Below are 15,855 nucleotides of genomic sequence, written 5' to 3'. Positions count from 1 at the left end.
ACTGTCTTGGTATTTAACTTGTATAAACAATGACAAGTGCTTTGAATTTTTAAAGCCCAGGACGTTCATCGATATGACGATAACGCTGCCAAAATCCTTTCAATTTAAATAATGCAACGATGCAGAAAAAATATTCGATACAACTCTATAAAATTAAATCAATGATCTATTTAATCTTTGTCTACTGTGGCATATTGTTAAGGTGTATTGTATCGACCGTAGAACTTACGAAATGATGACTTTAAACGAGACTGCTAATATTTTTGCTTCATCAAATTGTTTGTCAATAATTTACTTTATTTTAGAAATCCCATAATGTCCATGTGTTGCTTTATTATGTTTTACGGTAATGTGTAAAGAGGAAAAACTCGTCATGTCAAATGTTATCCAGAAGCTTCTATATGTGACGTCATAGGTAAACATATAGTGACAATGTCTATGTTTTGCTATGGGAAACCTAAAATACGTGTCGAAAAAGAGTAAAATAAGAGGTGCACAATGGCAATATGTAATGAAGATTCTGTGAAAGTTTCATTAGATTTCAGTAGTATAAGAGGAGTTTCGGATAAGAGATGAAACGGAACAGACGGACGGACGGAAATTCCGATTACTATATACCCTCCCACTCTTCAGGTAGGGGTATAATAATCTTGCACATCAACCGGGGGGGGGGACGAGGAGGAAGTAAAAAATCATATATTCGCTAAATGCTCTTTAGTAGTTTAGTAGCTCTTTAGTTGTTGTTTTACAAATCCAAATTATTTATCTTGGTGTTTCTTATTTTGAAATTTCGTTTCTGGTCTTCAACTCAATAACTCAACACATTTGGATAAATTAACGAAGTTAAATTCTTAGTTTTCAGCAAATCTTTGTCTTGGCCTCTATCTAAAAAAATATGATAAATTTAGTTCTTTCAATAAATTTGGATTCTATAATGCTGATAAAATTCCATACAGAAAAAAAAAAAATGGTGAGGAACTATATTTTGTGGAGGAATTTATTTTAGAAGATCAAATTATCCTCCTTCAAAGTACTGTTGAAGTACTTTTTCTGCGTGGTATTAATTTACGCTATGTACAATTGATGTACGCGGTCACATATGTCCAAGCGTATTTAATATGAATGTAAGGCATATAAGGAGAACATTAAGATATTCGCGTATTTTTCTACCCGTTAATTAAACAGAAATTGTGTTTCCGCGGAATTATGACCCCATGGAAAAAAGTACGTCTAAAGTATTCAGTAGTGTTAATCTTGGACTCCCATTTTTACATGCAGGCTGCACAGAGTAATTTTGTGCAGTGCAATTTTCTATTCTAGTCCCAAGTTATATCATATTAAATCAACTATCATTAAGTTTGTCATCACATTTAGGAAATATATATCAAATGAATCATGAAAGTTTGTGAAACAAAATCACACAATTTAACCTTGAAATGAGCCTTTTTTCAGAAATATCTAAAAAAATCATGATTTTAAGATGATTTTTTACCATCCTGTGTAAATTCAGAAAATGTTTATCAATATCAAATGATTTTATTGCTTTCTAAATTTTTAACTTCAGAAAGATTACAGTATTGGGTGCAGAAATGTCAAATAGTCAATTAATTGACCACTGTATGTGAAGTAATTTTAAACTCTTTTTGTCAATATTTTTAATGTGACTTTTTTATATGAAAAAAGACTGTATTTAATCCAATAATTCATTTGGATAAATAATTTGAGAGGAAAAATTTGAAAAATTGAATTATGTGTTAGACATAATTACAGTGCAAAAGGTCGTATTTATTACCCCATAGAGCTGAAAAAAGGCCATTTTCCATTTTTTATGAAGCGATGTGTGTAGATTCTAAAATATACTTTACAAATTATCTAAATACTTTTGGTAACAGGAAACAGCCTCCTTAATTAGCGTTTTAACTGTAAGATAAGTCTACTCTCCATTCTTGCATGGGGCAAAGTGGTCTACTGAGTTTATCTTTCCAAACGCTGCAGAATAATTATGCGATGGACATTTCTCTTGAAATAATCCTAATTTTGAGAGAGAGAGAGAGAGAGAGAGAGAGAGAGAGAGAGAGAGAGAGAGAGAGAGAGAGAGAGAGAGAGAGATCTTTAAAAGTTGAGATCTTTTGAAAAAAATATTAATACAGCAACGCATTTTGCTAAGACGATTTTTAATTAAGAGCGTGTTATATGATGTCCTTTATTATAAGGAGATATTTATAAAACAGAGATACTGTGTATTTCACACTTCTTATCTCTCACGTTCTTCGGGAAACGAAATCGTTTAAAATGAGACATAGTAAACAATTTATTCTGTATATTGTGTTGCTTGTTTTAAGTGGGGTATGTCGCTTGTCCTTCGAGAAGTTGGATGAGAAAGTTGCAGTCTTGGAGGCAAAGCTAGAGATATTAAGCGCAATTGTACCTAGCCTGAGTTCTGAAAACGATCACTTGAAGAAAAAGGTTAAAACCATGTAGAATATCCTGAGATACTGTGATGTTGGTGGTGAAGATTGATTGATTGTATATTGTTTAACGTCCCTCTCGAAAATTTTTCACTCATATAGAGACGTCACCATATGCCGGTAAAGGGCTTCAAATTTTGACCTTTACTCGGCACTAAGGGCCATTGAGGAGTGAGGGATTTTTATCGTGCCAACGCCTGCCGCGGACATGGGACCTCGGTTTTTAAGGTCTCATCCGAAAGACCCGCAACTTTCACTTCAAAGTACCGAGTGCATTTCGAAGGAACAGTTGCTACGCATTTTAACGACTAAGTCAGTCGCGGCCGAGATACGAACTCACGACCTCCTGATCACGGAGCGAGCGCTCTACCGACTGAGCTACCGTGAACACTGGGGGTGAAGAAGATAATACGATAAGGGAAAATGAAGAAGATGTGTGGGAGTAGGATTTAATAATCAAAAAATCATTGAAAAGATTTTGTCTTTCGAAATTTCAAAACAATTGAAACAACAGATGAATGTTTTCGCTCATTTTCAATCCTATCACTGCCACCGACATCCTTTCCAACGGAACTAATCGCTTCCATGCTTACATATCAAAAGATAGCTCGTGGCCATTACCTGCACATCATATACTGAAGTTCGATGTTGTTCCTCTTAACAAAGGCGGTGGATACAATGCTTATGACAGCTTATTTATAGTTCCAATTTCTGCAACTTATGTGTTTACGTGGGCAATCATGTCGGACGTGCACGGACAGGTAGATAGCAGGTTAATGTAAAACGCTGATACCATTGGTTCAAGATATGTCGACTTGGCAAGTTCTACCGTATGGGACTTTTCTACGGGAACAGTTGTTGTTGATACAAATAAAGGAAATCATGAATATGTACAAATGGGGAGCAATTCTATAGGAAGTGTAAGAAGCATCTTAAGAAGCCGAACTACATTTTCTTGATGGGTTTTACATTGAAGTTGGAAAGCAATAAATAAAAGCTATCAATTTTTTTTTTTGCAAAAACACAAATACCAGCATAGAAAATTGTATCGTCCACATAAGAGATGAAATACAAAATACTTATTCTCATTCGTCCCAATTGAGCTATGACTTGTATCAAATCATCGTAAATACATGTAGTACAGTATCATAAGTGACATTGTGTCAATGTTTGATATTCGTATGGTTGTATATATTTAGTAAGAGTTGTCTCACTGTTTGGGCAGTAGGCCTTCACTGAAATATGGTGGCGTCTTCATATCAGTGAGCAAACAAATAAATAGAAAACTCCATTTACCTGAATACAGTGGGCTCATAACTGTTGACTGATGAGAAAATTTAAATTCAAAGTCTGATACAATTTTTAAAAATAAACTTTATAAACATATGGGATTGGTTGAATGTATGTTGTTTTAGGCACTACTCGAGAATTTTTCTCTAACAAAAAATACATCACCATTTATATGTGAAGGTTTCAAATTAAGACCTACCTATACTCTCTTTGACTTTGATAATAAAAGGATCGGTATGGTGCCAGACCAACATTATAATGACTAGTTTTAACCTTTAATTCAAAATTCTTTGCAAAATTTATATAAAACCGTATGCTAGAAAAGAAGAAAACGCTTGCTATTAACCTTTATGGAACGCCGTAACTGCCTTATGTTAAAAGAAGTTCTAGCATATAATGACAAAGTACAATTATATACTGATAAAGTAACATCATATAATGACAAAGCACCATCATATAATGACAAACTACCATTATATAATGACAAAGTACCAGCATATGATGATAAAGTATCAGCACATGATGAAGGCTCTCCACATAAGGCTGTTACGGCGTTCCTTAAACCTTGCGTTATGTTGGATGACATTTACATATATCGACGACCCATTGTCAATAAACAACGGTGATTTTCATTCTTATGTCGAATAGGTATATCTCGGTGATTTTGAGATAGAGATACTACCTAGTCAGACATTTCTATTTCATTTTGGGATATTTTATTGGAAAAAAAGACGTTCATGGTAATCTAACAACGTAGCTCTATGATAAACGTGATGATTTTAACTTTACAATCGTCAACTTCCCTTACATATTCAGCAATATACCTTCATCACCTGTATACAGAGTTTGTCCGTATTTTGGATGTTCGTGTTTGGTGTGCTCCTCTTTTATTTTGTTTTATGGACTTTTTTGGTCTTGAAAACTGTTAATTTTCTCAATATGTTTCACCTGACTTCAATTTTTTTAGAAAAACGTTAAGGTCAGAGATGTAAGATTTTAAAGCTCAAGTAAGATTTTAAAGCTGAAGTATTTTTAGAGTTAAAAAAAAAATAAAAAGGAAAACAAAAAAAATCAGACAATGGTTTCCTCCAAAAGAGTATTCAATATTATTTTACTTTTTCCTTTTTCTTCTTAATATTATTTAAAAAAAATATTTTTACATAGTTCAACATATTTCAAATTTACAATCAGTGTCAAATGATGTCTTTTCTTTTCTACCTTTCTAGTTCTTTTTTTAACTAATTTCGACATACGAAAGTTCTTTTCAAATACTGACGTAAAATAAGGTAACATCTAATCAAGCCTTATCCTTTATTAAACTTCAACAATATCTTTATAACTGTAGTTTGATAGATAAATATGTGTTCTTCAAACTCCCCTTTCTATATTTCACCATAGATGACAATTTTCAATGAAATGGTTTCTTACAGTAAAAAATAACCCTTTATCCGTGAATACTAAGTAAGCCTTTATCTGTAAATACATTAAGCATTTGAGACGTGTCTTGTTTTGACAGAATGGCTGAGGACTAGTAAAATCAGCTGAGACTTTTCGCGCCACTCAATAAGGTCATTATGACCTTATTATCAGGTCAAAGTCATCATGTCCAGGTGGTTTTAGGTCATTCATTACATGAACGTATTTATTTCAATATTTTCTGTGTATTCAATGGCAGAAGGTAGCAAAATATAAAAAAAATATCATTAATCACCTCTATTTAACAAACACTGCGGAAAATTGAGGTTTTTACTGGCTGTAAATTTATTAACTTATACACTTGATATTTCAGTCACATTAAGTAGAATAAAATTTCAAAAATAGAACTATGAAGTCAGGACAAATGCTCATAGACGTTATAAAATCATTGTAAAAAGGAAACTCGGAACGTTATCAATTGATTTAAACAAGGTGATGTCAACAGTATAGACGGAATTTAGCAGTTAACATTTGTCAACATTCACTTGTCCAAATAACACATGCAAAAATGAGATTATTTTTTTTTTTGATTTGATGAATTCTAGATGTTTCGGCCAACAATCAACAGTTTCTTAAACATCTGTTTTTAAATTCATTTTCATTGGATCATCTCGTTTTTTACAGTGACATGGATAATAATCTATCTTTTACTATGATTTGGAATAGTTCCAGGAACGACACCATTATATGTACGTTTTACTTTCTTATTTTTCTTACATACTTTGAAAAAAAAGTTATTAATTGTTAAATGCATGTATTCATGAAATTACGTTTTCAGTCAGTCCACCGGAAATTCTGATTTGGGGATTCTGGGTAAAACACGTGGTGACCCCTATTGTCACTACTGTCGGATTGACCGGGAATACGTTGTCTTTCTTAGTGATGTGCTACTCCCAGAGACTGCGAAAGCAATCGTACAGTCAACTTCTATGTGTACTGGCCGTCTTTGACAGTCTTAATTTGATCATCAACCAAGTAGAACTGGCAGATGAAATGGTTGTGTATAAATCGAGGCATCAGTTCAGCTTCTATACAGACCTTCCAAACAGTGTATGCAAGAGATAGATGAATTTAGATTAATCCCTTTGGTTTAACTGATTTTTACCAAAATCAACAGCTTAAAAACTTACGACTTTTCACCTACAACCATTCCCAACAATAAATTAAAGCTAGTCCAGGCTTTTTGATATCATTGACAACTGCTTTTTGATAAAACAGGTCATTGGTCATTTGCAAAATTATTTTGTTAAAACACATTCTGATTGCACAAACAGGTACTTTGAAGTTGACATAAAAAAGATGCTTGAATTTTTGATTGACAATATCTATGTGGTTTTTGGAGACCAGGTATTCAAACAATCTATTGGAATTCCAATAAGTACCAATTACTCTCCGTTATTACCAGACCCATTTTTATATTCATATGAACAGAATTTGTACAAAATCTTATGCGTGAAATAAGGATATGGAGATAACAAACAGTATTCAATCTCAGAGTCCATTAAACAATACAAAATAGGAGCAGAGCAAACACGGACCTCCGAAACATCAGAGGTGGGATCAGGTGCCATGGAGGAGTGAGCATCCCCTGCTGACCGGTCACACCCGCCGTGTGCCCCCTGCCACTATCAGGAAATAAAGTGAAAATCCGTCGTCAATTCAGTGTATAAATAATGGACTAACAATTAGTATGAAATACTAATTTGACTCAATGATAAATTGTATTTGCTAACAAGGTCGTTGTATCGGCAAAAAAAACTTACAAAATGATGACGTTAAACAAGACTGCTGATATTCTTGTTTTATCAACTTGCTTGTCAAAAATTTACCTCGTTTTAAAAATTGTTCATACTTAGAGAATGCTCTTGCATATCGAATCAACTGAGATATACATACTCCGTATACGGGTGATGAAGGTATATTACTGCATAAGTAAAGGAAGTTGACGATAGAAAAGCTAAATTCATCACGTTTATCATATAGCTTGGTTGTTAGAATACCACTAACGTCTTTTTCAAGTAAAATATCCAAGAATGAAAGAGAGGTGTCATTTCGTAAGTTCTTTTGTCGATACAATGAGCTCGTCAGCAAATACAGATTTTCAATGAGTCAAATGCTGACCGACGTTTTTCCTACCAATTGTAAGCGCTTTATCTATACATTGACTTGACGACGGATTTTTCAGTTATTTCCCGATCATGACAAGGAGCACAAGGCGGGTGTGACCGGTCAGCAGGGGATGCTCACTCCTCCATCGCACCTGATCCCACCTCTGATGTTTCGGAGGTCCGTGTTTGCTCTGATCCTATTTTGTATTGTTTTATGGACTTATATTGAATACTGTTCGTTATCTTCATATCATTCTGTAAGATAAGTACTCTCTATTGATGCAGAGAACAAGGTGACAGACTGACTTTTTTATGCAACAGTAAAGAAAAGTCAAGAAATGTCCCTCCATAACGGAAGCAAAGGCATTGGGCGGACTAGAAACTACTTCTCGTTATCTTCTATGATTAAACAACTTGAAAACGCCTTTCTCTATGATGTTTCATGTTAGGTCTTTTATCAGAAGTTATTTATAAAGCATACATAGAACACTGTTCACACTTCTTATCTTCGATGATCTTCAGAAAACCTGATCGTTTTATATAGGACATTCATTTGCGGACAAAATGAGTCTAAGTATACAGTGCATTGTGTTTTATCTTGTTCTAAGTGTGGTATGTTGCGTGTCCATCGAGAAGTTGGATGGGAAAGTTGCATCCTTGGAGGCAAAGCTGGAGACTTTGAGTGCAACTGTACTTAGATTGAGCTCTCAAAACGATCACTTGAAGATGAAAGTTCAGACAATGGAGAATATCATAATGAACTGTAAAGGTTGTAATGGTGGTGAAGAAGATAATACGAGGAGGGAACATGAAGAAGTTGTGGGAGAGTCTTGGAATTTGAGGGATGATGGACCGACTGCTAATGGAAAAAGAGAGCTCGGGAGTGATGGAAAGATGGTTCCTGAATCACGTGATGACTATCCAGAAAAGCTTGTGAGGAAAAGGATCGGTAAGATTTTACAATCAAAAAGTCGTTGAAAACATTTTGTCGTTAGCAATTTCAAAAAAATTAAAACAAACAGATGAATGTTATTCCCTTATTTTCAATCTTATCAGTGCCACCAACATCTTTACCCACGGAACTAATCGCTTTTCATGCTTACATATCAAAAGATAGCTCGGGGTCATTACCTGCACATCATATTCTGAAGTTCGATGTTGTTCCTCTGAACAAAGGCAATGGATACAACGCTTATGATGGCATATTTGTTGTTCCAACCTCCGGAACCTATGTGTTTACTTGGGCAATCATGTCTGACACTCACGGATGGTTAAACAGCCGGCTGATGAAAAACGCTCATACCATTGGTTCAAGATATGCAGATTCGGCAAGCTCTAGCGTATGGGATTTTTCAACTGGAACAGTTGTTGCTGATGCAAATAAAGGCGATCATGTATATGTACAGCTGGGAGCCGATTCTGGAGGAAAAGTTAAAAGTCTTAGCTCGAGCAGGACTTCATTCTCGGGATGGAGTTTACATTGTTATAATAAATGACATTAAAAAGGTCCTTGAGTTTCCTATTGACAATATTCATGTGGTTTTTGGGAATCACTTCGTAAATTCTATGGTCGGTACAATGACCTTGTCAGCAAATACAATTTATCATTGAGACAAATGCTGACTGACTTTTTTCATACAAATTGTTAGCTAGTCCATTTTTTAAACACTGAATTGACGACAGGTTTTCCCGTTATTTTCCGATCATGACGAGGAGCACACGGCGGGTGTGACCGGTCAGTAAAGGACGCTCACTCCTCCATGGCACCTGATCCCACCTCTGATGTTTCGGAGGTCCGTGTTTGCTCTGATCCTATTTTGTATTGTTTTATGGACTTTGATATTGATAACTGTTCGTTATCTCAATATCCTCCATTAATTTCAAGTGAATTTTTATTATAAATCAAAAATTGCCCTTACTTTTTTTTTACCTAAAATTCCTTTGAAGTTCTGTAAACTGAAACAGAAGATATCGATCGCCGATTTTGACTTTACGCAATCATAAACCAAAAAATGCTTATTAGAAGTGATGATTGTTCTCTCAATATAAGAATTCTGAACTGGGGCCGGTTTTAAAAAAGTAATTTACCTAAATTCTATTTCCAACAAAATAATCTATTTTGCAAAACATTACAGTTAACTAGAATTTTTGGTCTTGGTCATAAGTTTTTTCGTAAATCGCACCCCGGAACTGGTGAATCTTTATGAGAATATTCGAATAATTCAAACCGTTCACGGTAGCTCGCTCCGTGATCGGGAGGTCGTGAGTTCGTATCTCGGCCGCGATTGACCCAGTCGATAAAATGGGTAGCAACTGTTCCTTCGCCATGTGCTCGGAACTTTGAAGTGAAATTTGCGGGTCCTTCGGATGAGACCTTAAAAACCGAGGCCCCGTGTCAGCGGCAGGCGTTGGCACGATAAAGATCCCTCACTGCTCAATGGCCCTGAGTGCCGAGTAAAGGTGAAAATGTGAAGCCCTTCAACGGCAGACGGTGACGTCTCTATATGAGTGAAAAATTCTCGAGAGGGACGTTAAACAATATACAATTAATCAATCAATCAATCGGATAATTCAACGAGACACGTACAAGACCAAACAATGTCTGGGTCATTCGGGAAATATACGAATAAATATTCGTCTTAAATCCAAAGAAATGAAAATAATAAACATCAGTGTAAAAAGAAATTATCAGGAAATGAACTCGATTGTTACGTTATCAAAATTATTGACAGCCTTTGGAGATTCATAGCATTTGTATAAGACCTGTGGGATATTTATTGATCTACATTTAATCAAATGGAAAGTATTTTGACCCTTTATATTGTTGACATTTCGAATCAAGTCAATAATTAACCATTAATCATTTTTGTACATTTTTTAATATATTCGATCAGTGTTTATTATTATTTGAAGAACTATATTACACAAATTGTTCCGACAAAAAAGTTCCATCATGATAAGTAGATACAATATTACTGTTTATGATTAGAATAATTCCGTGTATGTCATAGGTTAAAGAATCCAGAAATAACGTAAAAATGTTTTAGAAAATCACTTTCTCGCCGAAATGTAAATACAGAATATTAATATTCCTACGCTCGCTCGCTCCTCAGTCTTTTGAATTCTTAACATGTTTGATAACAGAGAATAATTAAATTTTGTTTGTATTCTAGTCTCTCATTGGTTGATTCCCAAAAAGGAACGCAAATTATTTCCTAATAACCTGGTTTGGTATGGGGACACACCCCTTGACAACCAGCTGAATCATCTGTATCCACATAATCCCCTCATTTCCATTCCTTTGAATTTATGGTAAATTCCAGATTGAATAAATGCATCTTTAACTTTAAAGAGTAGCTCGATCTTACCTCGTGTACACGAACATCATGGCTGCTAGATCTGTATATCAGTTATTACTTCCCTTTGTTTCATATCACTTCCGTTACTAGGGATGTATTATTGAGCGGCAAATTTAAACTCATAAAAAGCAATACAATTTGCACCCATAGTTGTTTTAATTATTTTAAAATTAAATTATAAGGAATGAATCTAATTCTTGGCAAATTATTCGATGATAACCTGGTTTGGGTCAGTTTACGCTTTTTTATAATTCGCTTCGCGGATTATAAAGCGTAAACTGACCCAAACCAGGTTATCATCGAATAGTTTGGCCAAGAATTAGAGTCATTCCTTAAAGTGACAATATGGTGCATCTCTTCAAAAACAGACTTGTTAAAATTTTCCTATAGGATATGGAATTTTTTTCATACTCATAAATGTATACACTTTCAGAAAATTACAAATTTCATAAGTAAATAATTCTGATTATTTCATTAAAATTAATAATTATTTATGGCCCATAAATATATACATCGCAACGTGTTCGAGGTTCCACATTCCATGCTATTCACGCATGCGTATAGTTTTTTCATCAGTGTAAACTCAACGTAAAAATGCGCTTATGACGTATAAAATTTATTGCCATTTGAAAAGCAAATTGTAAATAGAACTGCAGAGAGATATTTTGTTTGACATTTTGCCGCGATGACGTATGATTTGGTGGATTTTCTTTTCCTGCACCCAAATACACATAACGTCAACATCTGTACTTAATCACGTTAAATTCGTCTGAATGCAGACTAATATGTTAACAACTACTAATTTACCGGAGAGTTAAGATATTTTGATTCTCAGAATTGTTTTTACTTAATATTCCATTATAATTGCAAACCCTGCATTGTATACACGTGCCATTTTAGAATTCACGCGGTACAAATAAACAGAATTAAGCTGTACGACCCTTGATTTTCCGGCAGATTTCAATTACGTTAATTTTACATGAGGAGAGAATATTTATTTTTCTCAAATGTTTACCTCAACTTTTTACCTTATTCCTGAGTGATATATTGGGTAAATTTGAATGAAAAAGCATACGATTTGCAGCCGTATTGCCGCTTTAAATATCTAGGTCATTTTTCGATTGATATTTCTTCACCGATTAATTGATTATACTATGTCAACAATTGTATTAAGTTCATGTTTATTGTTCGTAAATTATCACATAATTTCCACTTAGAGGAAAAATATTTATTTTGTGTGTGTGTTTTATTAAATAACTGAATTTTTAATTCCTGGGCAGATTTCTGCACGTGTGTAGATTGTATAAACTGTACGGAGCGTAATTATAAAATGTGTAGCAAAACTCGAACCGGGCCGGAGATATCTAAACTGAAAACCAGGTTCATGTTGAAGCTCAGCATATTATTTTATTATATATAGAATTTGAATTATATAAGTAAGTTAAATGACGAATACATTAGTATATTTCAGTAATTTTCCAAAAAACAAAATGAGGTTTTCAGTTTCGAATTTCCCGACCCGGTCCAGATTTTAGTAAACCATTTTAAACACACTTTGAAGTGGATGTATTGTGTAATTTTTATAAATCAGAAGTCGTATTCATATGATCTAATTCAGTAAAAATGTTGCTTAATGAATTTTCTTGTATGTAATCAAATATAAAGTTAAATGTTTAAAATTGTGAAGAAAAGAAGTTTACCAGATTATCTACGCAAGGAAAGCGTGGTTTTCTATGGCTATATTTTCTTGATGATTTTCTTGAAAGTAAATTGAAATGTCGAATTCTTAATCCAGGTTATACAACACCAGACCTGCCATTGTATCTTCTGGGCAAAACAAACGTGTTTCTCCGAGCTCGCCAGATGCGTTTGACAATCTCATTGCACGTGTGTAGACCAATGCTAACTGGTCTTGCAGACACAGGTATGTGCACTGTTTGCTTGGAGACTGGGAGACAGTAATGCTACGATCTCATGAACTTTACACCAGTTCCATAACAGGACAGTGCAGTATTTTGTTTTTAGAAGTCATTAAAGACTATTAAATCTAAATGTCGAATATCTTTGGATATGGGGTAACCCATATCTATTTTTTTAACTTTCAAAGCAATACTACATTTTAAAGTGATCTTACTTTCTATGTATCTGTATAAACTCCATCTTTTGTCGGATGATCCTACCCAGAGAATGTGAGTTTTTTCATCATAACTTAGATTATTTGGTTTCTCAATCCCTTGATGTTCCGTCAATAACATGGTCTGGAAGTGACCATCCTCGTCAATCAGATGTGCTGAGTTGGTGTTATCATCACATACCAGGATGTTTGACAGGGCGTCTGTACAGACGCCATGTGGTTCTAGTGTGCTTGATGGAGACCCTGTGTAGGAGAAGCGATGTCTTCCTTTTCGAGTTGTCACCACAACAGCACCACGGTCCCTGTCAGACACAATTATATCCCCATTACGGTTCTCTGTGATATAAAAAGGGCAACCATATAGTTCCTGGTCTGAGTTTTCGGTTGGTATTGTCTGTTTGAACTTTCCTATACCATTATTACCCTGCCTTTATCGAAATTCCACATCCCGACCAAGAAATCTCCATGGGAGTTAGAACAGGTGACACAGTGGGGTATCCATGGTCTTGTTTTCTTAATTACTCTGAACATCATTCAGATATCTTTAGATAGTAGCTTAACTTTATCCCTATCAAAAAAAGTAAGATCACCTTCCTTGGTTACTGTGTGCACTCTCAATCCACTACTTCTGTATGTGAAATGATAAAATGGGTCTCCTGTCCTGTTTATCATGATGAGATGGTTTTGAAGACTGATCCAGACTCTGTCGGATTTAACACAGGAAATATGTTCTATACTTCTAAAATATGTCCTTCTTATAGATTTGTTCAAAACAGCTTCGGACTTTGAATTGAATAAATGTATATTTGTAACTTGTCTTTTTACCAGTGTCTTTTGAATTCCTATCAAGATTTTAACAACATCCAGTATGTTGAATTCTGCAGCAGCAAAGAAAAAATCATGCTTTTTAATATTGAGAATTTCATTTACTTTAGACTTGTATATCATCTTTAGAAACAAAAGAAATTCTGTTGCACTGTTTACTGTCTGAACAAATCTTCTTGCGTACTTCTCTATGCTGACAAGGAATTCTTCAATTTTTCTGTTCTGTTGTTGTAATCTATAACGAAGACGGATTTTTATATCAGCCACCACAGTATTAATAAGCTTTGTTAAGCTTTTGGCCTTTTTTGTCATCTTTTGTTGAATATTTGAGATATATGTATGGCAAGCTCTTCGGTTAGTCTTGATTTCTCGAAGGAGAAAGCATCTTTTATAAAGAGTCTCACTCCTGATTTCCTTAATGGTTTCTCCGTGTTGTTGTCGCTTTTGTTTATAAAGTTCGTGTATGTCAGATGTGTAGCATTCTCTGTGTTTTCTACAGTGTAAACAGAATGGAACTTTACAGAAATGACAATATCTTTCATAGGACTGGTCCTTATGTTTCCCACATCTCTCCTTCTTTGATATGTTTCCATTTTTTTCACGGTAAATCAGAACATCATGATAAACGGTATCAAGGTCAATAACATGTCGTTTTTTACACTATCGACACAGATCATATTTACACGTGTTACAGTAGTATGACATGTCGCTCTGACATAGAGAACAATGTCGTACTTTACTCTGTTGCTCTAGTGCTGAATCTTATCGTGTCCATGATGTTTACAGTAAACATGATCAATTATCATTATCAAAAATCCAAGTAAACAATACAAATTGTAAACAGAGTAATTAGAGAATCTTGAAACAATGGCCGGATAAGGTGCAATGAAAGAGTGAGTAACCCTTTTTGACATATGGCAACCGCCATATGCTCTCAATCATGATCACATAATTTAAAAATCCATGAACAAAGTAGCATATTAATAATAAAATCACAACTAAAGATGTCTGTCAGATTATATTACAGCAAAACTCGCTTAGTACGAACACGGATATTGCGAATTGGATCCCCAGCTATATAAATTTAATTGATTTCTTATACGGTTATAACGAATTACGGATATAGCGAATTAATTTCACAGGTCCCAGTGACTTCGTTATAACCGAGTTTTACTGTATCTTCTTTTATCAAAAGGTATTGTACCAGCAAGAGCCTTAAATTTTTTCCTCCGAATCCTTTGTCATTAGTTTGTTTCCCAATAATGTATATCCAGCATGCATTTGTGTAACGAATCAACTAAAAGTATGAGTCCAATAGGCAGGTTTTGTCGTAGAGCAAGTTAACGAAAAAAAAACTCTACAGCAGGAATTTTTTTCTTTTTTGTGAAAACGATTTAGTGTGTTTTATATGACATCACAGACTGGTGTACAAACAACAAAGCACTCTCAGTGTGCAGGGGAATAGAAATAGCTTAAGGGAACTAAACTTAAACATTATCTATCAGAATTTAAAAGATCTTTCCATATCAGCTTCTGATAAGTTGTTTGTACTATGTAATGCCTTTATAAATAATTTTGTGCAAAATCAAAGACAAGCTAAGTTAATTTACGAGTTTAAATTGAATTAAAAAGCAGCTCTCTTTGATTTTATTGTTTGTTTCAATAAATGCCATGTTGATGCAAGGAATATCGATTGTCTCATTTTAAATAATCATGTCGTACTAATAACTGGTAATACTTACCTATTTAAGCTCTAGAACAAAAGAATCCGAATAACACCAAACGTTGAATGCCAGCTTGCTCCGTGAATTTGTATGTAAGACAAGAATTTGAAATGTATGCAATAGTTGTGTATTCAAACTGGCGTGTTTTCGATGGGTATTAAAGTAAATTGTGGGACAAAGAACTCTCCAACAGCACATAACAGAAAAAAATCGTTATGACTAGGTATTGAATTTAAACAAACCGATGTTTATTTAATTATTACATAAGAAAAGAATGCTGAAAGGCAGGAGAAGTCGCGAAGAGAACTACACTTATATGAAGGGTGCAGCGATGCATGGCTTCGTTAGATGGGTTTTGATTCATGAGGTAAAGGATGGTTAAGGAAAACAAACGTCTAGTCCCTGTTGACTCTGCTGTGACATAATAAGAGATATAGATTTTCATTTAGTATTCATGCATTTATAATATTT

At 34.4% G+C, this 15,855-nt stretch overlaps 1 protein-coding gene across 1 annotated transcript; it reads left to right on the top strand.

Moving 5' to 3' along the window:
* Positions 1 to 7,906: 7,906 nt before the first annotated feature.
* Positions 7,907 to 8,838, top strand: LOC134271456 (uncharacterized). The gene is made up of 2 exons (XM_062753650.1): positions 7,907 to 8,291; positions 8,399 to 8,838. Exons 1-2 carry the CDS (start codon positions 7,907 to 7,909, stop codon positions 8,836 to 8,838), a joined length of 825 nt encoding a protein of 274 aa, XP_062609634.1.
* Positions 8,839 to 15,855: the final 7,017 nt, after the last annotated feature.

Source organism: Saccostrea cucullata, unplaced genomic scaffold (assembly GCF_032062105.1).
Source record: "Saccostrea cucullata isolate Sc308-1 unplaced genomic scaffold, CSIRO_AGI_Scuc_v1 ctg1375, whole genome shotgun sequence".
NCBI lineage: Eukaryota > Metazoa > Mollusca > Bivalvia > Ostreida > Ostreidae > Saccostrea > Saccostrea cuccullata.
The sequence above is the reverse complement of the archived record's forward strand: the minus strand, read 5'-3'. Positions and strand labels throughout refer to the sequence as shown.

Coding starts and splice junctions, on each gene's coding strand:
- LOC134271456 (XM_062753650.1), top strand. CDS start 7,907: ATGAGTCTAAGTATACAGTGCATTGTGTTTTATCTTGTTCTAAGTGTG. Junction 8,292..8,398: donor GCTTGTGAGGAAAAGGATCG/GTAAGATTTTAC, acceptor CAATCTTATCAG/TGCCACCAACATCTTTACCC.